At 54.1% G+C, this 17,593-nt stretch overlaps 1 protein-coding gene across 2 annotated transcripts in view; it reads left to right on the top strand.

Annotated features, from left to right (window-relative positions):
• SH3PXD2A (SH3 and PX domains 2A) overlaps positions 1-17,593 on the top strand; it is a 244,086-nt gene that overhangs the window by 146,601 nt on the left and 79,892 nt on the right. For both annotated transcript variants that reach the window (XM_049645686.1, XM_049645687.1), the window contains exon 6: positions 11,208-11,236. In XM_049645686.1, coding sequence (XP_049501643.1) covers positions 11,208-11,236 — 29 coding nt within the window. The remainder of the gene's footprint in view (positions 1-11,207; positions 11,237-17,593) is intronic.

The following is a 17,593-nucleotide window of genomic DNA, read 5'->3' as shown; positions in this document are numbered from 1 at the left end:
CTCAGGGTGGGAGGGCTCTTCAGTGGTGACTCCTACCAAGGCCTGACCAGCCCCCTCCGTCATTCGCCCCGTTTCCCGCCATGCTTTGGGGTAACCCAGGACTTATGCCTGCTCTAGGACCACAGAGGACTTCCGGCAGCAGAGGCTCAGGCTATTATCCAGCAAAGGATGAAGGCGGTGGCCCAGGGCTGGCCCAATGGAACCTGTAATGGGTGTTCTGGAGAGCAGTGAATTCACTGGTTGGAGCTGGGTTGACTCAGAGGAGAGAGGAGGTTCAATACTGGAAGGAAAGCTGGGGAAGGAAGCTGGCATCCAGGCCTCCGGGCTTGCCCCTCCTGCTGCCTGTCTGTGGCCTGGAGCTGGAGGTCTCTTTGCAGAAGTTAAGAACAGCCCAGTTCAGGGGTGCCTGGGTGGCTGAGGCAGTTAAGCGTCCGACTTTGGCTCAGGTCATGATCTCACAGTGTCTGGATTCAAGTCCCATGTCAGGCCCTCTGCTGACAGCTCAGAGCCAGGAGTCTGCTTCGGATTCTGTGTGTGTGTGTGTGTGTGTGTGTGTGTGTGTGTGTGTGTCTCTCTCTCTCTGTCCCTCCTCTGCTCACACTCTGTCTCTTTCAAAAATAAACAAACATTAAAAAAAAAAAAAAAAAAGGAACAGCCCAGTCCAATGCCTTGACTTTTTCAGTCAAGGAAACCATGGCACAGAGAGAGCTGCCATACCCCCAGATCATGCTGCTGGTTCAGATACTGAGCCTGAAACCCAAGTCTTGTGACCACTCCCCACCCCACCCCACCCCCACCCCCCCGCGGCCACTGGGCGGCCCGGTTTGATGTCTTTCGAGACTCCTGGGTAGACCCTCTCTCTCACATGCTGCCCAGGGAGGCAGTAGTTTAGGAAGTGCCCTCAGGAAGCCCCCAGCCTGCCCTGGGCCCAGGCTGGCCTGGAGCATCCCAGGTCTCCTGGGCACAGAGCGCTTCTGTCCTGCGTCCCCAGTGCCTGGTGCTCAGTGTGTGGCAGCCGCCCGCCCCTTCGTGGAGCACCACCACTTGGTGCAGCAGTGAGGCCAAGGGGCCTGGGCGGCCTGGCAGCCTGGGATTCCCGGGGAAAAGGAAGTGTAACAGTCATGCACGTGGTGAGGGGTCTCAGACCACTCAGCTCTGCCACCCAGCAGCCACGGGGTCTTGGCAAAGTGGCTTCACCCCTCTGAACCTGGGTTTCTTGTTTCTAAACAGGCACCTCCAGCCTTGGCCCACCCCACTAGGGCCAGCCAGGCCAGTCTCCCCACGTCCTTACCAAGCTCCTTCTCCAGCAGCCCCTCCCCTCCCCCACCCCCAATCACTGGGCCTGTGCAGGGCTCTGTGACTAGGGTGTAGGGACAGCAGGATGGGCTGAAGGCTCAGGCATTCTCTCACCTTTACCGAGCCTACTGTGCATGGAGTTCTTCATAGGCGTTAACTTGTTTTATCGTCCAGCCGTCCAGTTAGGTGGGTCCTGTTGGCCTCTTCATTTTACAGAGTGGAAGTAAAGACAGAGACACTCAAGAGAATCTGGCAGAGCTGGGATTTGAATCCAGGCAGCTGCACACATATACATCCCCCCACATGAGCCAAAACAAACCTTCCTGCCAGAGCCACATTCGGTGCATTGAGCCAGGCCACACTGTCCAATGTATCAGGTAATACACTGTGGCCATTTAAATTAAAATTTTAATTAAATAAGATAAGAAGTTGAGTTTTTGGGTCATACTGGCCACATCCCAAGTGTTCGACAGACCTAATGGCTGTGGCCGCCAGATTGCACAGTGTAGATAGAGGCCATTTCCATCACTGATCACAGAACTCTATTGGACAGCTCAAGGTGGGGCACCTCTAGGTGTTGGGGACAAAATTGGGACATTCGGTGCCATTTGGAGTCAAAATCAGAATGGGCTTTCTGGGCTGGAAGGTTGTGAAACACCAGAGAGGGCGGGGGGTGGGGGGGTGGGGAGGGCTGTGCATGAAGAGGCTAGAAGCACAAATAATCCTGAGTTCTCAGCCTTGCTTCCCCACTGCTAGCTGTGTGGCTCCAGGCAGGTTACTTAACTTGTCTGAGCCTCATCTGTAAAATGGGCCCAAAGCACCTGCCTTGGAGACAACATCAAGTAGATGTCAAGGGGGGGCCTGGCCTGTCTGGGTGCTCAGTGCTTGTGCATTTGTGATGTGGATGGAGTTTGAGAAAGTCTGGGAGATGCAGGGTTCTCTCGCTGTAAGAGGCCACCAAATGGGTCCCAAGAGCCCAGGCCCTCCCCAGTGGTGCAGGTGAGCTGCGTGCCTAGGAGAAGCTTGGGGCCTTGCTTAGAGCATTCTTTCCCATGGAGGCTGAGGCAGGAACAGGCACAGCTGGGCCTTGGACAGGCTCCTGGGCATCTGTAAGAAGCAGAGTCCTTAACCCAGCTCAAAATTAGGCTAGGGCTGGAGAGCGTGCATCATTACCGCCAAGGAGCAAACCAGAGTTCTGCTCAGCAGTGGGGCCCCAGTGTGTGGCACACCCACAGATTAGGCGCACTCCTGCAGAAGGGGCTACTGTAGCCTGGGGAGCAAAGCGGTCCTCTGTCTGCCCTGAAACAAGTAGCCATCCCAGCACCTGAACAGGGAAGAGCAGAACCGCATGGAAACTGGATTCTCAGCCGCAGAGCTAGCGCTGCCACCTCGTGGGGAAAATCTTCCATTACAAGTGTCATCCCTGGGTTTCTCCCAACAAGTTTCTTCTAAAATCTAAGCCATTTGCCTTCATTTGAGTCCAGCCCCAGCTGGATGTCCTGCCCACCGCCCCCCCCGCCCCCCCCCCCCACCGCAAAAAGCAGATAGCCTCCCAGGGGTCTTCTCACCCTCCACTCCCAGCACACAGACACATGCACCCATGCACGATCCCATATCCATTCCTGCCCCTGCCTTTTTTTTTTTTCCTAAAAAAAAATTTTTTTTTAACATTTTTATTTATTTTTGAGACAGGGAGAGACAGAGCATGAACAGGGGAGGGTCAGAGAGAGGGAGACACAGAATCTGAAACAGGCTCCAGGCTCTGAGCCCTCAGTACAGAGCCCGACGCGGGGCTCGAACTCACGGACCGTGAGATCATGACCTGAGCCGAAATCGGCCGCTTAACCGACTGAGCCACCCAGGCGCCCCCTGCCCCTGCCTTTTTAAGGCACATCGTCCCTTCCACCCCAAACTTCCTTCCTGCCTCTGTTCTTTTTAAATATTCATCTTTCCAGGGTAGCTCCAGAGCCCCCTCTTCTAGACAGCCATTCCCAGCTGCCCCGGACCACTCTGACCTCCCCTTCCTCGGGAATTCCTATACAACAAATCCTTTGGACTAGGCTTTGGGACATTTCATCACAAAGTGACTGTATGTTCTCTTTTCCTGGGTGTTGGTCTTGTCACTCCAACCAGACGGTATACTCTGTGAGGGCAGAACTGTGTTTCTCACCACCCTTCTGTTCAGACACAAGACTGGGTTTCAGCCACCCTTCAGTTCAGACATGGACGGGTGGGTGGACCGACAGAGCACTGCTCTCCGAGAGACCGGGAGGGCCTGCACACGTAGAACACCCTCTCTGCCCTTCTCTCTAGGAACTTTGCAATTGAACCCCAGCACTGCGTTTTTCACTGCCCCTTCCGCGGTTCCCCAGGTCTGGCATGAAGTCCCCAGAAGTCCAGGGAGACCCGCAGCTAGGCAGCAGAGAGCACAGGAGCTCTGGTAGCCTGTGGGGGCTCACACACCTTGTGGCCAGAGGGCTGAACAACCTGGCTTCCCCTCTAGGAAACCAGCTTTGTGCCTGCATCCCCGCCCTGCCCCCTCCTCCACAGACTGCTTGTCCGTCAACACCTGGGTGGGACTTCTTGGGATGCACACAAACAGGAACCCAGGCCTGTTGTTCTCATGGTCCTGAGCTGGCCCCCCTCCTGGGGCAATGGAGCCAGATTCTTATGAAGTCCATACGCGTGAATGGGCCAGTCAGCAATTCCTTTATCCTGGCCACCATCCACACTCAATCTAGCCCCTGCTGTGAAACCAGGCTCTTGGCCACGGGTCCTCTCCACTTGCCAGGTACTGGTGTAAGAGCTCTGCACATTATCTCGGGTCATCCCCACAACAAAGGTAGGATACTTGTATCCCCCCTTTGACACGGGAAGGTGTAGGAAGGTTACGGAACTTGCCAGTGTCACAAAGCAGCAAATGGCTGAACTGGGCTCCACCCCACCCATACTTTTAACCCTGTACTCTGAGGCCTGGATACAGTGGAGCCATCCCCAGGCTGGCAAGACGCTAGGGCCTTTGCCCAGAATGGTGAGTCCATTCAGAGGAGACAGACAGACAGCGAGCGCTTTGTTTTTCTGCTGTGGATGGAGCAGGGGCAGAGAGGCTCTGGGGTGTTCGGGAGATTAGCACAAGGCCTGGGAGGTTTCTGGGGTATGGGATAGCCCTGGTACGGGCCTCTCTGGGACTCAGCCTGGGGGGTGCCCGAGACCCCTTCCCTCCCCAGGAATTCAGCTTTTTCACCCAGGGCAGGAATTCCGGCCTCTCTCGACTGTCCACACGGCCACAATGGGGCCCATTCTCAGGACCCTGGAAAACACTGATCATGTGGAGAAAGGACGGATTCTTGTTGGACACAAGGGCCCTCAGTGCCACAGTTTAGATCAGGGCACAAATGGGGGCAAAGAACAGCATTCATGCCCCTTCTGTCTGTCTTCCCCAGAGGTCGCTGCCCCTCGGGACCATTCCGTGCAAAGGCTCTCAAAAGCCAGAACAGAAACCCAGCTAGGGGTTAAGTGGGGTGGGAAAATCCCCCAGCATTCTCCAGACCTCAGCTGACCTGAGGTCCCTTCACTCAGACTCTCCTCGATCGGCTCCTGGACCGACATATGCTCTGTCCCACTGCACTGGTTTCACAGACAATTAACAGGCTGTGAGGGCGCCTGGAGTACCTTCGGTTAGCAATGGGGAAACAGGTCCTGAGCATTTGTTAGTGTCTTTAAAACTTTTTCTGCCATGGTAACAAATTTCCCATCACAAGTACAGGTAGACAATTAAGTAGGTAGACATCTGAGACAGAAGTTCCAATAATTACCTCACTGTAACTGACTCCATCGTCTTGTCTGTCTTCTTAAAATGCTTATTGGGACATACTAAGTTGGTTTCAGAACTCACTAATATAATAGGTTGCAACGTGTCATTTGAGAAGCATTACTTTGAAGTGGCTTGTCCGGGTCCACGGGGGCAGACCCGGGCCCAGAACCAGGGCATTGGCCCAGACCAGTGCCAGACTGGTCGCTAGCTCTCTCCCATCCTGCCCCCTCACCGTCTGCCTCATCTCTTAACAAAAATCTTCCTCTAGTCACACTCTGATCACATCCCTCCCTGGCTCTGAAATCTTCTGGATTTCACAGAGGGACATCAGCTTCCCACCCCTACACCCACCCCCCAACCTAGCCTTTCCCTGCCCCTCCATCTGCTCACCCACCCCTCCATCTGCTCTCCATCACCTTCCTGTTTGGAGATGCTTGTTCCTGGTTCTAGAGCTTTCTACTCTCTACCCTCTCCATGGATCCAAATACTCCCCAGGCCTTCAAGGCTCAGCTCAAAGTTCACTGCTCCTGGAAGCCTGTCTTAGATGTTCTGCCCAGATCTCCCTTTTCTCTGCATTTGAAGTAGAACCACGCCTGTGCTTCTTGGAAGGTCTCACAATGTCAGGTTTCTCCTGCCTGTGCAGGAGCTGAAAATGTGCTTACTGGTGGATAACGGCAGTCAAAAGATCGTTGTTACATATCTCAAGGGCTCCATGTCACTCCCCTGGTCACAGCTGCATACCCTCACTCCAGCCTCCGTGTTCTAGGTCCAACCCGTGTCCCCTGAGACCACTGGGCTCTCAAGGTCACCCACGGCCAGCCCTCTGGCAAGCCAGCAGGCCTCTCAAGCACTTCCCTGCGGCAGCAGGCCCTGCAGATGGGCATCCTGGGCCGAGCAGCCAATGTCAGCCAGCAGACAGGAGGGTGAGAACATCAGGCTGGAGGTTCGGGCGTGCGTGTCCTTCTCTGCCAGGGCACTCTCTAATGGAGAGTGGGAGGGAGAGGGGGTGGCAGGCGGCGGAGGGTACGGCCCCTGCAGCACGCAGAGTTCTGCCTGGCAGGGACTCAGCATCCTTCCACAGAGCTGGCCCGACCACACTGGCATTTTCTCCTATTCTCTCCCTTGCCTCAGCGGTGCTTCCTGGCTTTGCCTCTCACTCCGGGATCCCTGACTGGCAGGATTCCCCCGCGAGAGCCTGCCCCCGCCACTTGTGCATCCGATTCTTGCAGCCCGTTCCCTGGTGGGCATCAGTGGGGGGTGAGGGGGGGCACGGCATCAGAATGTCACTTGAGCTTCAGGGCACTGGGCAAACCACTTAAGCCCTCAGGACCTCAGTCTTTTCCTTCGTAAAATAGATTACCACCACCTCGGCCTGTTTGAGAGCACTAAAGGTCAAATGCCTGCCGGGAATTTTCAAGGGAGGGTAGAGGGTGGAGAAGCTTGTGCAAACATAGGTGTCCAGCAGGCAGGCGTTGTTAACTGCCTTTCCTGCGTCCAGCCTCTTGGTCTTGACTTTCTCCAGCCCAGCGCTCTCACTAGCAGGTCCACAGAAGGAGTGCAGCATCTCACCAAGAGAACTGAAAGTGGAAACAAAGGAAGAAAAAAAAAAAAGTGACCTACCTGGGTGCCATTGGCGTGAAAATGCAGGACCTTTACGTCTTATGGTTTGGGGCTTAGAGACTAGGCCACTCTGGGAGGTTAAAGGCATCCCATCAGTGAGTCTAGGCATGCCAATCCCTAGGGGCCAATGTCTCCCTGAAAATATGATTGTTGTTGCCAGATGAGCTCTGTTCAAATGTTCAGTGTGTAGAAACGGGCTTTTCGTGGGTGGACCGTGGTAGGCAGAGAGCAGTGCTTGTTTTGTGTCTGTAAAAGCCCCAGCCTCTGAAAACGAGGCTGGAGTCGCCCCTACCTGGTACTGTGCTGCCATCATCATGGTGAGGTCCTTAACAAGAAGCCCCTTCCTTTTGCTTCTGAAGGGCTCTTGCAGATGTACGTTTAAGCAGGCCTTGGCCATTTGGGTAGCAGCCTGGGTCGGTTGCAGGTATGAAAGACTAATAGCAAAGACAATTTATGTGGCATTTTCTGTGCCGGGCACTATGCTCGTCCTTTTATGCACGCTGTACTTTTCATCTTCCCTAAATCTTAAGGAGTTGGAACTATTATTACCCTCATTCTACAGATAGAGAAACAGAGGCTCAAGATGACCACCCAGCTAGCAAGTAGTGGAGGGCTGAACTGGGCTCTGTCTGCTTCCAGAACCTCACTGGGCATCCCAGAGGCAGGGCCAGGAGCCGAACTGTTTATACCCTGAGATTGTGGGGGAGAGGAAGTGGGAGGCCTCAAGGAGTCCCAGTTGAAAGGAAAGAAGGGCGTGGTGCTGGTTTGGAAGAACTCCACCCCTCTCCCTGAGCCAGGGAACCCGTGGACCAGAGGGTGGCCCACTGTCCCAGTTTGAGATTTTCCCAGTTTGACCCCTGAAATTCCCATGCCCCGGTTTGCCTGGGATGGCTGGTCGCCGTACCTGTGGTCTTTAATCATCCTCCAGACCAGCTGCAGAGGAGGCCGAGTGGCTCGGTGGAACCTTGTCAGGGCACAGCCAGGGAGGCCTTTGCAATTACATTAGCTTCTGGCGATGCTTGAGGGAGACTGGCCTTCCCCTCCCCTTCTGCTTCCTGTGGCTCCCTGGGATATAGTGATTCAGCAGCAAGCAGGAAGGAGGCTAGACTGTGACCTGCCAGAGAGGAATCACCGGCAGGGTGGGGGCTGTCAGTGCCAGCTCAGGGCAAGAATTGGAGCTAGGAGGGCCAGCGTAGGAGGGGATCTTGAGTTGTTAGGGGGCTGGACCCCAGCAGAAGTCCCTGAGGCCCTGCCCAGGGCAGCCGGAGGTGGGCGTGCCCTGCCTTCCCCCACCATGCCCCGGTATGTGAGGGATGGGGGAGTCCCAGCCATTGGATACCTATGCTGCTTCTCAGCATATTCAGCAGCTAAAAATATGAAACAGCTTTGCCCAACCAGACACCTGCAAGAGGTTCCATATTAGGGCCGTGCCTGCTCGGGCTGGAAGCCAGATGCTGTGTGAAGGATTCCAGTACCTGCCATTCCCACCATTCAGTCACAGCCCGGCCACTCCATTGACCCATGTGCTTCTCAGGCCCCTAGGACCTGGCGCTCCCCTTCCTTCCTTGCACGCACTGCTCCAGGGATGGCAGCGTTTAAGGATTTGAGCCCCAGAGCAAGGCCTGTGTTCTCAGTGCCCAATCCCAGCCTCACCTACCCACCCTGTGACCTTGAACAAGTTGTCTAGCCTCTCTAAGCTTTACTCTCCTCACCTGCAAACCGGGAAGCCACACCTCCTATGGGGGGGGGGGGTCCATGTGGGAAGGGCTTATACTTTGGTTAAAGGACAGGCAGGCCCGGGATCTGTCTGGAAGCTTCTTTGGCCCTGCAAGCCCATTGTCCTTACTAAGCAGAAGTGTTTCTTAGTGGTGGCCGGGGTTGTGAGACAAGGGTACAGGAACTACAGTGCCCCTGATGCCACTCCTGCCTGTCAGGTTGTGGTGAAGGAGTAGAGCTCTTGGGCCAACGCTTGTCAGAGGTGCAAACTGTGTGGTTGATTGGGATGGGACTCCACGTCTGAATTTATAACCAGCTCCCCGATGATCCTGTTGAATGACCAAGCTAAGTATTGCTGACCTGGGCATATGGTGCAGAAGAGGCACTTAGCACCTGTGAGTTATGTCCCCCTCCCGCTCCCAAGCCTCAGTATGCTCCCCTGTCCCTGATCATGACCTGCCTGTCTCCCCTCTTGGTGCTGTTGACAGGCTCTAAGAGAATCCTGGGCAGTGGGCAGCTGCACAAACAAGAGAGGAAGTAGGTGGCTATCACTGTGAGGAAGTCACCCCCTGTCCGGACTGCTGGCAGCCAGTGGATGGTCAGTGAGCCATTGTGGTCCCAGGGCCAGAGGTCTTCTCCTGCAGGACCAGCAGGAAAATAGTGGGGCAGGGAGGGACAGCTTCTGAGTGCCATCTGGTTGCTGCCCTTCTTCAGGCCTCCCGCACTCTGTAAAAAAGCCTAAGAAATGAATTCCTCCTTGGGAGTGGCAAGTCTACTAAGCAGAACATAGCCACCATATAATGCTCTCCTGACCCTCCCTGAGAATTCTCCCCACAGTTGAGCTTCAAGGGGCCCAGGCAGGCACTCTGGGACACGGTCTCTCCTGGTCTTCCCTTCTGCCCTAGGGAAATGAGCATGCCCGGACTGCCAGGTAGGGATTGGAGAGCAAATGGGAACTCCCCCACCTTCCTAACTCCTTTTAGAGGCAACAGATGCACACATCCTCCTCCACCCCACCCACCCTGTAGTTTTCATTCTTGCAGATAGGTGTATATACCATCGCTCTTCCCTAAGTTGGGCAGTCTTTGGCAGTGTCTGAACCTCTGTTTCTTCATCTGTAAAATGGGTGTGATAGGACCTTCTCTTAGTGTGGATGTGAGGACTAAAAGCATGGAATGCTAAGGAAATTCTCAAGCAAGATGGGCGGGTAGGGGGAATGTATCAGAAATGCAGGTTCCTTGGCCTCAGCCCCAGCCAGCATTCTGATTCACTGAGGTCTGAGCTCAAACTTTAGAAAACTTAGGAGCCTAGGAGAGGCAGAACCCCTTACTTATCCTTGGCTGTGTGGGCAAATCACTTTGGTGCTTAACAAACTCCCCAGAAGTTCAAGCTCCCCGCCTAGACCTCCAGAATCAGAATCTCAGGGAGTCTCCTTGAGGCTGACTGTCTTTCTTGTGAACCTGCTGTCCCTTTCTCTACGAAATCACCTCCTTCCAGCTGGCAGACCTAGCTGGCCAGTTCACTTAGACCAAAGTCCAGCAATTGGCATTTTCTTTGATCCCCCCAGGGAAAATAAAGGCATTTCCTCTAGTCTCCAGATAGATCCACAGCCAGCCTTGCCTGAACACTGAACAGAACCTCCAGCATCTCAGAGGCCTGAGAAGCTCCCCTGAGGATTGGTGAATGGAAGCGGTTGTGGGAGGGGCCAAAGGCTAGAGCAGGGGCAGGATTTGGGAGACTGCCCCATCCTGAGTCTGGGTTAATTCCTTGCTGGAGGGTGGGGCACGCCCCAGCCTGGGGTTAGTCCAGAGCAGATTATCAAAGGTTGGGAGGTGTTGAGTTATTGCCATTGACAAGATTTGAACCCAGTACTCAGAAGCTCAACTTCTATACCTATTATTTCTGACCTGGCAGTTACCCCTGCATTGTGCTGTGCCCTCACCCCTGCTGAATCTCCAGTTTCCCAGCCTGAGCCCTTAAGGAGAAAGACCTATCTGTTCAATATTCAGCCTACAGCCAATATATATCCACACCTACACCAGGCCCATGGGATGTAATGGGAGGAAGCAAGGCACAGTGTGACCTCAGGGAGCCTTGGGTCTAGGGCAGGGGCAGACTTTAATCAAAGGGCCATACAAATCTGTGGTTACGCAGAGGCCAATAGGAGATGAGATGGGGAGGATGTTGAGGAAGACACGCTGAGGAGGTGACATTTCAGTCGTGACTTGAAGTCTGAGTGGGGATGAGCAAGCTGGGCAAAGAATTGGGAGGGGAAGCGGTCCCGTCTCCAGGAGAGAGGAGCAGGCTCCCAGCGCCCGCAGGGCCTGGCTTCCAGTGACCACCGTCCAGGGCCTCACTTTCCCTATTTACGAAGTGAGAACCTGGCCCGCCCTCCCCCACCCTCTGAGAAGCGGGAAGGTGCCCACCCAGCCCCTCCTGTCGGGCCGGCCGGGGGCGGGGCGGGGCGGGGCGGGGTCAAGGGTGCCGGAGGCGGGGTGGGGCGGGGCGGGGCGGGGCAGGCGGCTCGCGCCCGGGGCCGGGCTGGCGCGGGACCTGTGGGCAGGCGCGGGACCTGCGGGCAGGCGCGGCGCGCAGTGCGTGCGGCTGCGGAGCGCGCGGCTCGCGGGCCGCCAGGATCACATGAGCAGTGGCGCCGGGGACCGACAGCAGCCGGCCCGTGGGTGCCCTGCAGCCGCAGCGGCGCAGTCCCGCGTCTCTGCCCGGCCCTAACCATGTCTATCTGTTGTTGCTTCTTTTTCAGGGACTATGGCAGTTCCAAGAGGAAATCAGGTAAGGGAGCCTCCGGGCGTTTTTCTCTCCAACCTCCCCTCCTGCTTTGCGCTCGCGCGTCTCCGATCCTGCAGCTGACTTTCTGGGGGCTTGTCCTTGCCGCCCGCCCTGGTCCTGCGGGGCATGGGCTCCCTTCACCTGTCCCCCTCCCCAAACCGTGGCCCCTAAGCTCTCCGGTACTCGCACATTCTCCTCCCTCCGAATGCCTCAGGTTCTCCCGGGTTCTCCTTGTGGGAGTGGGGATAGGTGCATGGGGGATGTGGGGGTGTCTCGTGAAGGGCCCCCGCAATCCAGGCAGCCGGATCCTACCCGCTCTCCCCCCGGGCTGCAGTGCCTATTGCTGAGCACTGCTTTGACTTCTCCCTGGGTGCTTCCTGTGGTGCGGTGGTGATGAGAGGGTTAACGGAGACGCAGGGTTTTCCCCGTGGGAAGGTGGGGTCCTGGACTGAAAAGGGGGTCGTACTTGAGTGACTACGAGTTTTTAACGCCTGCAACGCAAACCTTCCCTTCTTCCCCCAGCTCTGAGCTTGTTCTCCTTGCTGCAGGGGTGGGGGCTCTGGGTGGTCGCAGCAGAGGCCGGGATGGGAGGGAGCGGACCGGCCCTGGCATTGGGCTGACGCGTGCCAGGGCCCACAGAGAGTTTGTGAAGGGGGTGGGAATAAGAAAATCGGGGCAGGTCCTCGGACACTGTGCTGGACGCTGACCACTGGGGTCAGAGAAGGATTCTCCCTGGATGGAGGAGGCGGATTCTGCACCTGCCTAGGTGGGGGTGGCGCCTAGTTAATTGGGGGAGGGTGGTCCCTAGGTGTTAGGGCTGTGTTTGGCGGCTGGGCGGTGAGGGGGTGGGGGCGGCAGACTTGAGCTATCTGTGTTGGCATATGTGTTGCCGGTATGGGGGTGGTGAGTTATGGGGATGGGCAGCCATCTGGGGGTTCTGGCCCTCTGGGATGTGGGAGTATGTATAAACACGTGGCTGACGTTATTGGCTCCCATGGAGAGATACCTGTATTGAAATGTGTTGGCCAGTAGATGTCTTACACACAGTAGAGGTGTGTGTGCCCATGTGTGATGGATAGAATGTGAATAGGGGTAGGTGTAATTGTGTGGTGTGTGTGCCTCTGAGTATGGTTTAGCATGTTTTGTGTATGCAAGTGTTTGCTTCTATGTGTATTGGAACCAGAAAGGTTGTGTCCTGGTTTATGTATTGGGGGGAACATGTGTATGTGGGGTTGTGTGTACGTGTGTGGGTCTTCATAGTTGTGTGCTATTAGGGTGTGTTGGCTGGTAGGGTGCTTAGGTGTGTGTGCCAGTGTTTGGGGGTGTATCTGGTTAGAGTCTGCGTCCATGTGTGTGTACCTGTTTGGGAGGTGTCTGGTGTGGGACGAGATGTGTGTGTGCATGTACCTGTCAGCTGGGCAGGGGGTGCCTCGGGTATGCTCACCCCCTAGTGCAGGAGGGTATTTCCTGCGTGAATAGGAGGCTGAGGCCGCATTATGAACCGGAGGAATTGTATATGGCCTCCGCTGTCACTTGCAGTCAGAGCCCCAGGAGGGAGAACTGGGAAGGAGAGGCACACCTGGGATTGTGTTCTGTCACAGCCCGCTACCCGGGAAACTTGCCCTGGGCCTTAGAGCTGTAGCGTACTGGTTGAGCCTGGGCTCCGATTTCGGCTCTGTGTGACCTTAGGCAAGTTTCAAAAACTCTGCCTCAGTTTCATCATTTTCTTTGAACGAAGATGACAGTAGAATCTACCTCACACGTAAAAGATTAAACAAGTTCACGTGGAATAGTTTCTAGAACATAATAACTGCTATGCAAGTGTAAGTTTATCATCATCATCATCATTTTTGAAGCACTGGAACGTTGGGCAAATCCCTTCTCTGGGCCTCAGCTACCTGCTATAAAGTCAGGGGCTGGACTGGATAACCTCTCAGGTGCCCCCAACCTCCATCGCCAAAGCTCAGGTTCTGTGCTGCTTCCTAAATAAGACAGGGCCCCACCCAAGCTGCTTCACCCAGGGAGAGCCTCCCCCGGTTTCTCTGCCATCCACTCTCAAGCCAGGAAAAGGATGAGAGAAATTTAATTTACGTTGGCTTGCTTATGATAATGGCCACTTAGTGTCATGGTTAAAAGTTCTGGAGCCAGACAGGAGGAATGTCAAGTCTGACTTTTCTCCTCTGAGACTTTGGGCAGATTTCTTACCCTCTCTGTGCCTGTTTGCTCTTCTGTACATTGGGTACAATATTCATACCCACCTTATAGCAGTTAATTTTACGTGTCAACGGCAGGCCACGGTGTTTAGATATTTGGTGAAGCATTATTCTGGACGTTTCTGTCAAGGTGTTTGTTTTGGATGAGATGAAATCACTGGAGTTTGAGTAAAGCACATCACCATCCATAATAGGGGTTGGCCTCATCCACTTAGTTGAAGAAAGACCTTAATAGAACAAAAGCTGACTTCTCCCATAAAGAAGGAACTCTGCGACCAGAGTGCCTTTGGACTTGAACTGTGATTCTTTCCTGAGTCTCCAGCCTACCAGCCCACCCCATCAGATTTTGGGCTCACCAAGCCTTCATGATCACTTGTGCCAATTCCTTAAAATAAATCTATTTTTCTCTCTATATATACACATCCAGTTCTGTTTTTCTGGAGAACACTAATACACACCTCATATGGTTATAATGAAGGTTGTGCACACTAACATATGTAAGCATGCTTAGAACATGGCCTGCAACCTAGAAAGCTCTCCCAGCGTGCTAGCTACGATTATTCCATGAGCATCTCCTATGGGCTGGCAACCTTGCATATGTTTTCTCATTTGCTGCCCAGAGGCTCATTGCATGTGGGTGGTGGGATTCACGTTTTACTGGTGAGAAACAGGCTCTGAGAGGGTGGCCGCCCACGGTCTGTGGCAAAGTAAGGATCTGAGTCCCTGTTCGGGGCTCCGCCCTACTCTGCATTGAAGCTCACGAAGCTTCGCAGAGTCACTCCAGCCAGCAGCACTTGCATAGAGAACGTGGATGCTGTTCCCTGGCCATCACAGTTCACATTTTAGTAACCAAAGCCCTAGCTCCTCCTTGGAGGGATCTCTTCTTGAGTGCAGAGCCAAGACTTGAAGCCAGGCCTGAGGAAGGTGGAGGCAACAGGACGAAAGTTTTCAGGCAGCTTATAGCCTCTTGGAGGAGGCAGGGCCGATGACCTCCAAACTGGCAGTGTAGCCCAGACTTCTCTCTGCTTTTCTTCCCTCCACTGAACCTGCTCCTGCCCACATCTTCCCCATCCCACCATCCACACTGATGCTCGAGCCCAGCATCAAGAAGTGGTTCTTGCACCCCCGCCTTTGTCTCCCCTGCCAACCCATCCTCCACCATCACACCCTGTTCGAAGCTCACTTCTCTTCAGGAAGACCCCAGTTTCCTCTTCAGCCTGTCTGCTTGCACCCTTGCCCTCTGCGTTCTCTACACCACAGCTAGAGTGAGCTCTTCAAAGCAAGTATCAAATCATGTGCTTTTCTGCTTAAATTGCCCCAAGGACTTTCCATCCCACCCAGAATAAACTCTTTATCCCAGCTGACAAAGCCCTGTGTGCTTAGCTCCTTGCCTGCTGTCCCACCCTAGGCTGGTACCCTCCTTTGCTCACCCACCCCCAACAGTCTCTGCTCAGCCGTACCAGTCACTTTCCATTCCTTAAATACAACAATCTCGTTCTCTCCACACAACCTACATGCTTGCTCTTCCCTCTGCCTGGAATGCTGTTCCCTGATCTTTCACATAGCTGCCCGTTCTTAAAATTTCTGCTTAATTGTCACCTCAGAGAAACCCCAGTTTTCCGGTGTTTAGCTGCCCCCTCAAATCACCTGGCGCATCACTGACCACATTCTAATTCTTTGTGGGTTTTCTTGTTTATTATTTGTGTCCCACCCCCTTGAGAGGGAAGCCATCGCTGCAGGGCTTGCATTAATAGCAGGTCCCCTGATGCTTGTTGAATGGGCCAAGGAGTTCATACGTGCATGAACGAACATTGTCAGTCAGGAAAGAGAGCTCATTGCAGCCTCATCAGGGGACATTATCTGGGAAGAGGAGTGTTTTTTCTGGTTGGGGGCAGAGAACAGGAAACTTTGGTAATCAAGAGACAGCACTTGTGCAAAGGAGGAACAGCAGGACCAAGCATGGCTTGTTTGGAGATCTTATTGAGCACCAGCTGTATGCCAAGTGCTGTGTAAGGTGTTGAGGTTACAGGGATGTGTCTTTCTGCCCTTGAGGAGTTTGCAAAGTGAAATAAGGCAGAAAAAGACAAATATATGACTTCAGTCACATGTGGAATTTAAGATACAAAACAGATGAACATAAAGGAAGGGAAGCAAAAAAGATAAAAACAGGGAGGGAGACAAACCATAAGAGACTCTTAAATACAGAAAACAAACTAAGGGTTGCTGGCGGGGTGTTGGGTGGGGGGATGGGCTAAATGGGCAAGGGGCATTAAGGAGGACATTTGGGACGAGCACTGGGTATTATTTGTAAGTGATGAATCACTAAATTCTATTCCTGAAATCAGTATTATGCTATATGTTAACTAACTTGGATGTAAATTTTAAAAAATAATAATAAATATAAATAAATATTAAGGAGGGGAAAAAAAAAGTCCTGTTAGAGGGAAACAAGGAAGTGACATGGTTTCTTGAGGAAGAGTCGTCCAGGCCAAGGGTACAGCCAGTACAAAGGCCCTGGGGTAGGAGTACGCTGGCCTGCTCCAGGCATGGTAGGGAGGTCTGTGGCTAGGGTGGAAGATAGTGGAGGACGAGGTGGTAGGAGGTGAGAGCAGAGAGGTGGCTGGGGCTGGGGGAAGCAGCCCAGTGCAGATAGGCCTTTGCAGGCCTTTTCAAGGGTTTTGACTTCTGCTGTAAGTGAGATGAAGAGCCATTAAGGGATTCTGAGGAGGGGGTGGAGGGGTGGGGCATGATCTGACTTAGATCTCAGAAGGATTCTTCTGCCTGGCGAGTGGAGGTGGACAAGGAGAGGAGATGGGTGAGAGGTCATGAGAATTCCAGCAGCAATGCAGGGGGAGATGCCCTCACCGTGGCTGGATTTTGATGATTGGGTGTGGGGCACGAGGGGTTCCTGTGGGTGCTGGGGAGCACCGGTCAGTCCCACTTGCCAATCCTGTGGCCTTGGGCAGGTCCCTCCCAACACTGAGCTCAGCGGCCTCACTGTTCTGTTGTGTTGGTCGGGGTTCAACTAGAGAAACAAACCCAGGGGGAGCTATGTACCAGGAGATTTCTTGCAAGGAATTGGTCACACAGTAGTCGGGGCTCGCTTTGCAAGTCTGAGACCCAAGGCCAGCCTGGCGCCACGGTGCACAGGTGAAATTTCCTCCTCAGTGAAGCCTCAGCTCTGCCTGCAAGGCCTGATTGACTGAGCACTACCCCCCCACCCCAAGTTTTAGGACAATGTCCCTCAAAAGAAACTGTGTTTAGAGTTCTTCCCGTGGCTACGAGGTCCTCCCTTGTACGCATTCAATCCAGGGATGTTGACTGAGCACGCGGGCCTGAACTACAGTACAGGATGGTTTCAGATAATTCTTGGACTTCAGGAGCCTCAGTCCGGTGGAGGCAAGACTTATAAATAAATACACAGAAGGGAAGTGGGGTGTATGCCCGAGGCTGGAGTGGTCAGGGAGCATTTCAGAGGAGGTGATGTTGCTATGCGTTTTGAAGGAGGTATAGGGATTGGCTAGCACGACAACACTTGCCGTGGTTTTGGTTTTGTTTTTTAATATTTATTTTTGAGAGAGAGAGAGAGAGAGAGACCAAGTGTGAGCGGGGGAGGGGCAGAGAGAGGGGAAGACACAGAATCTGAAGCAGGCTCCAGGCTCTGAGCTGTCAGCACAGAGCCCGATGTGGGGCTCGAATTCATGAACCCTGAGATCATGACCTGAGAGCCAAAGTCGGACGCTCAACCGACTGAGCCACCTAGATGAACTTTGTCACATCTGCAAAACACCTTCCCCAGAAACACCTAGAGTCCTGTGTGGTGGGATAACTGGGAACTGTAGCCTAGCCAGGTTGACACATAAAACTGGCTGTCACACCTGTAAAGTGAAGGGGTTGTCAGAGCAGTCTCCTGTCCCAGAGTGCAGAGGAGGTGGTGCAGTGAAGGGCTTTGTGCAGAGGTCAAGGAGGTGGTGCAGTGAAGGGCTTTGTGCCTGGTGGGTAGGGAGGGCCTGTGGCTCGTGGTCGTGCTTGGCTTCCTGCAGGAGCTGAGAGGGGGCTGGAGCAGGCTCCCCAGAGCAGAGGGTCCTCTCAGACCTGAAAAAGATCCAATGCTCCCCTCCCATTTCTGGAAGCTGCATTTCTCCAC

The sequence above is a fragment of the Panthera uncia genome, chromosome D2 (genome assembly GCF_023721935.1).
Source record: "Panthera uncia isolate 11264 chromosome D2, Puncia_PCG_1.0, whole genome shotgun sequence".
Lineage (NCBI taxonomy): Eukaryota > Metazoa > Chordata > Mammalia > Carnivora > Felidae > Panthera > Panthera uncia.
This window is presented reverse-complemented; position numbering and strand designations above follow the sequence as displayed.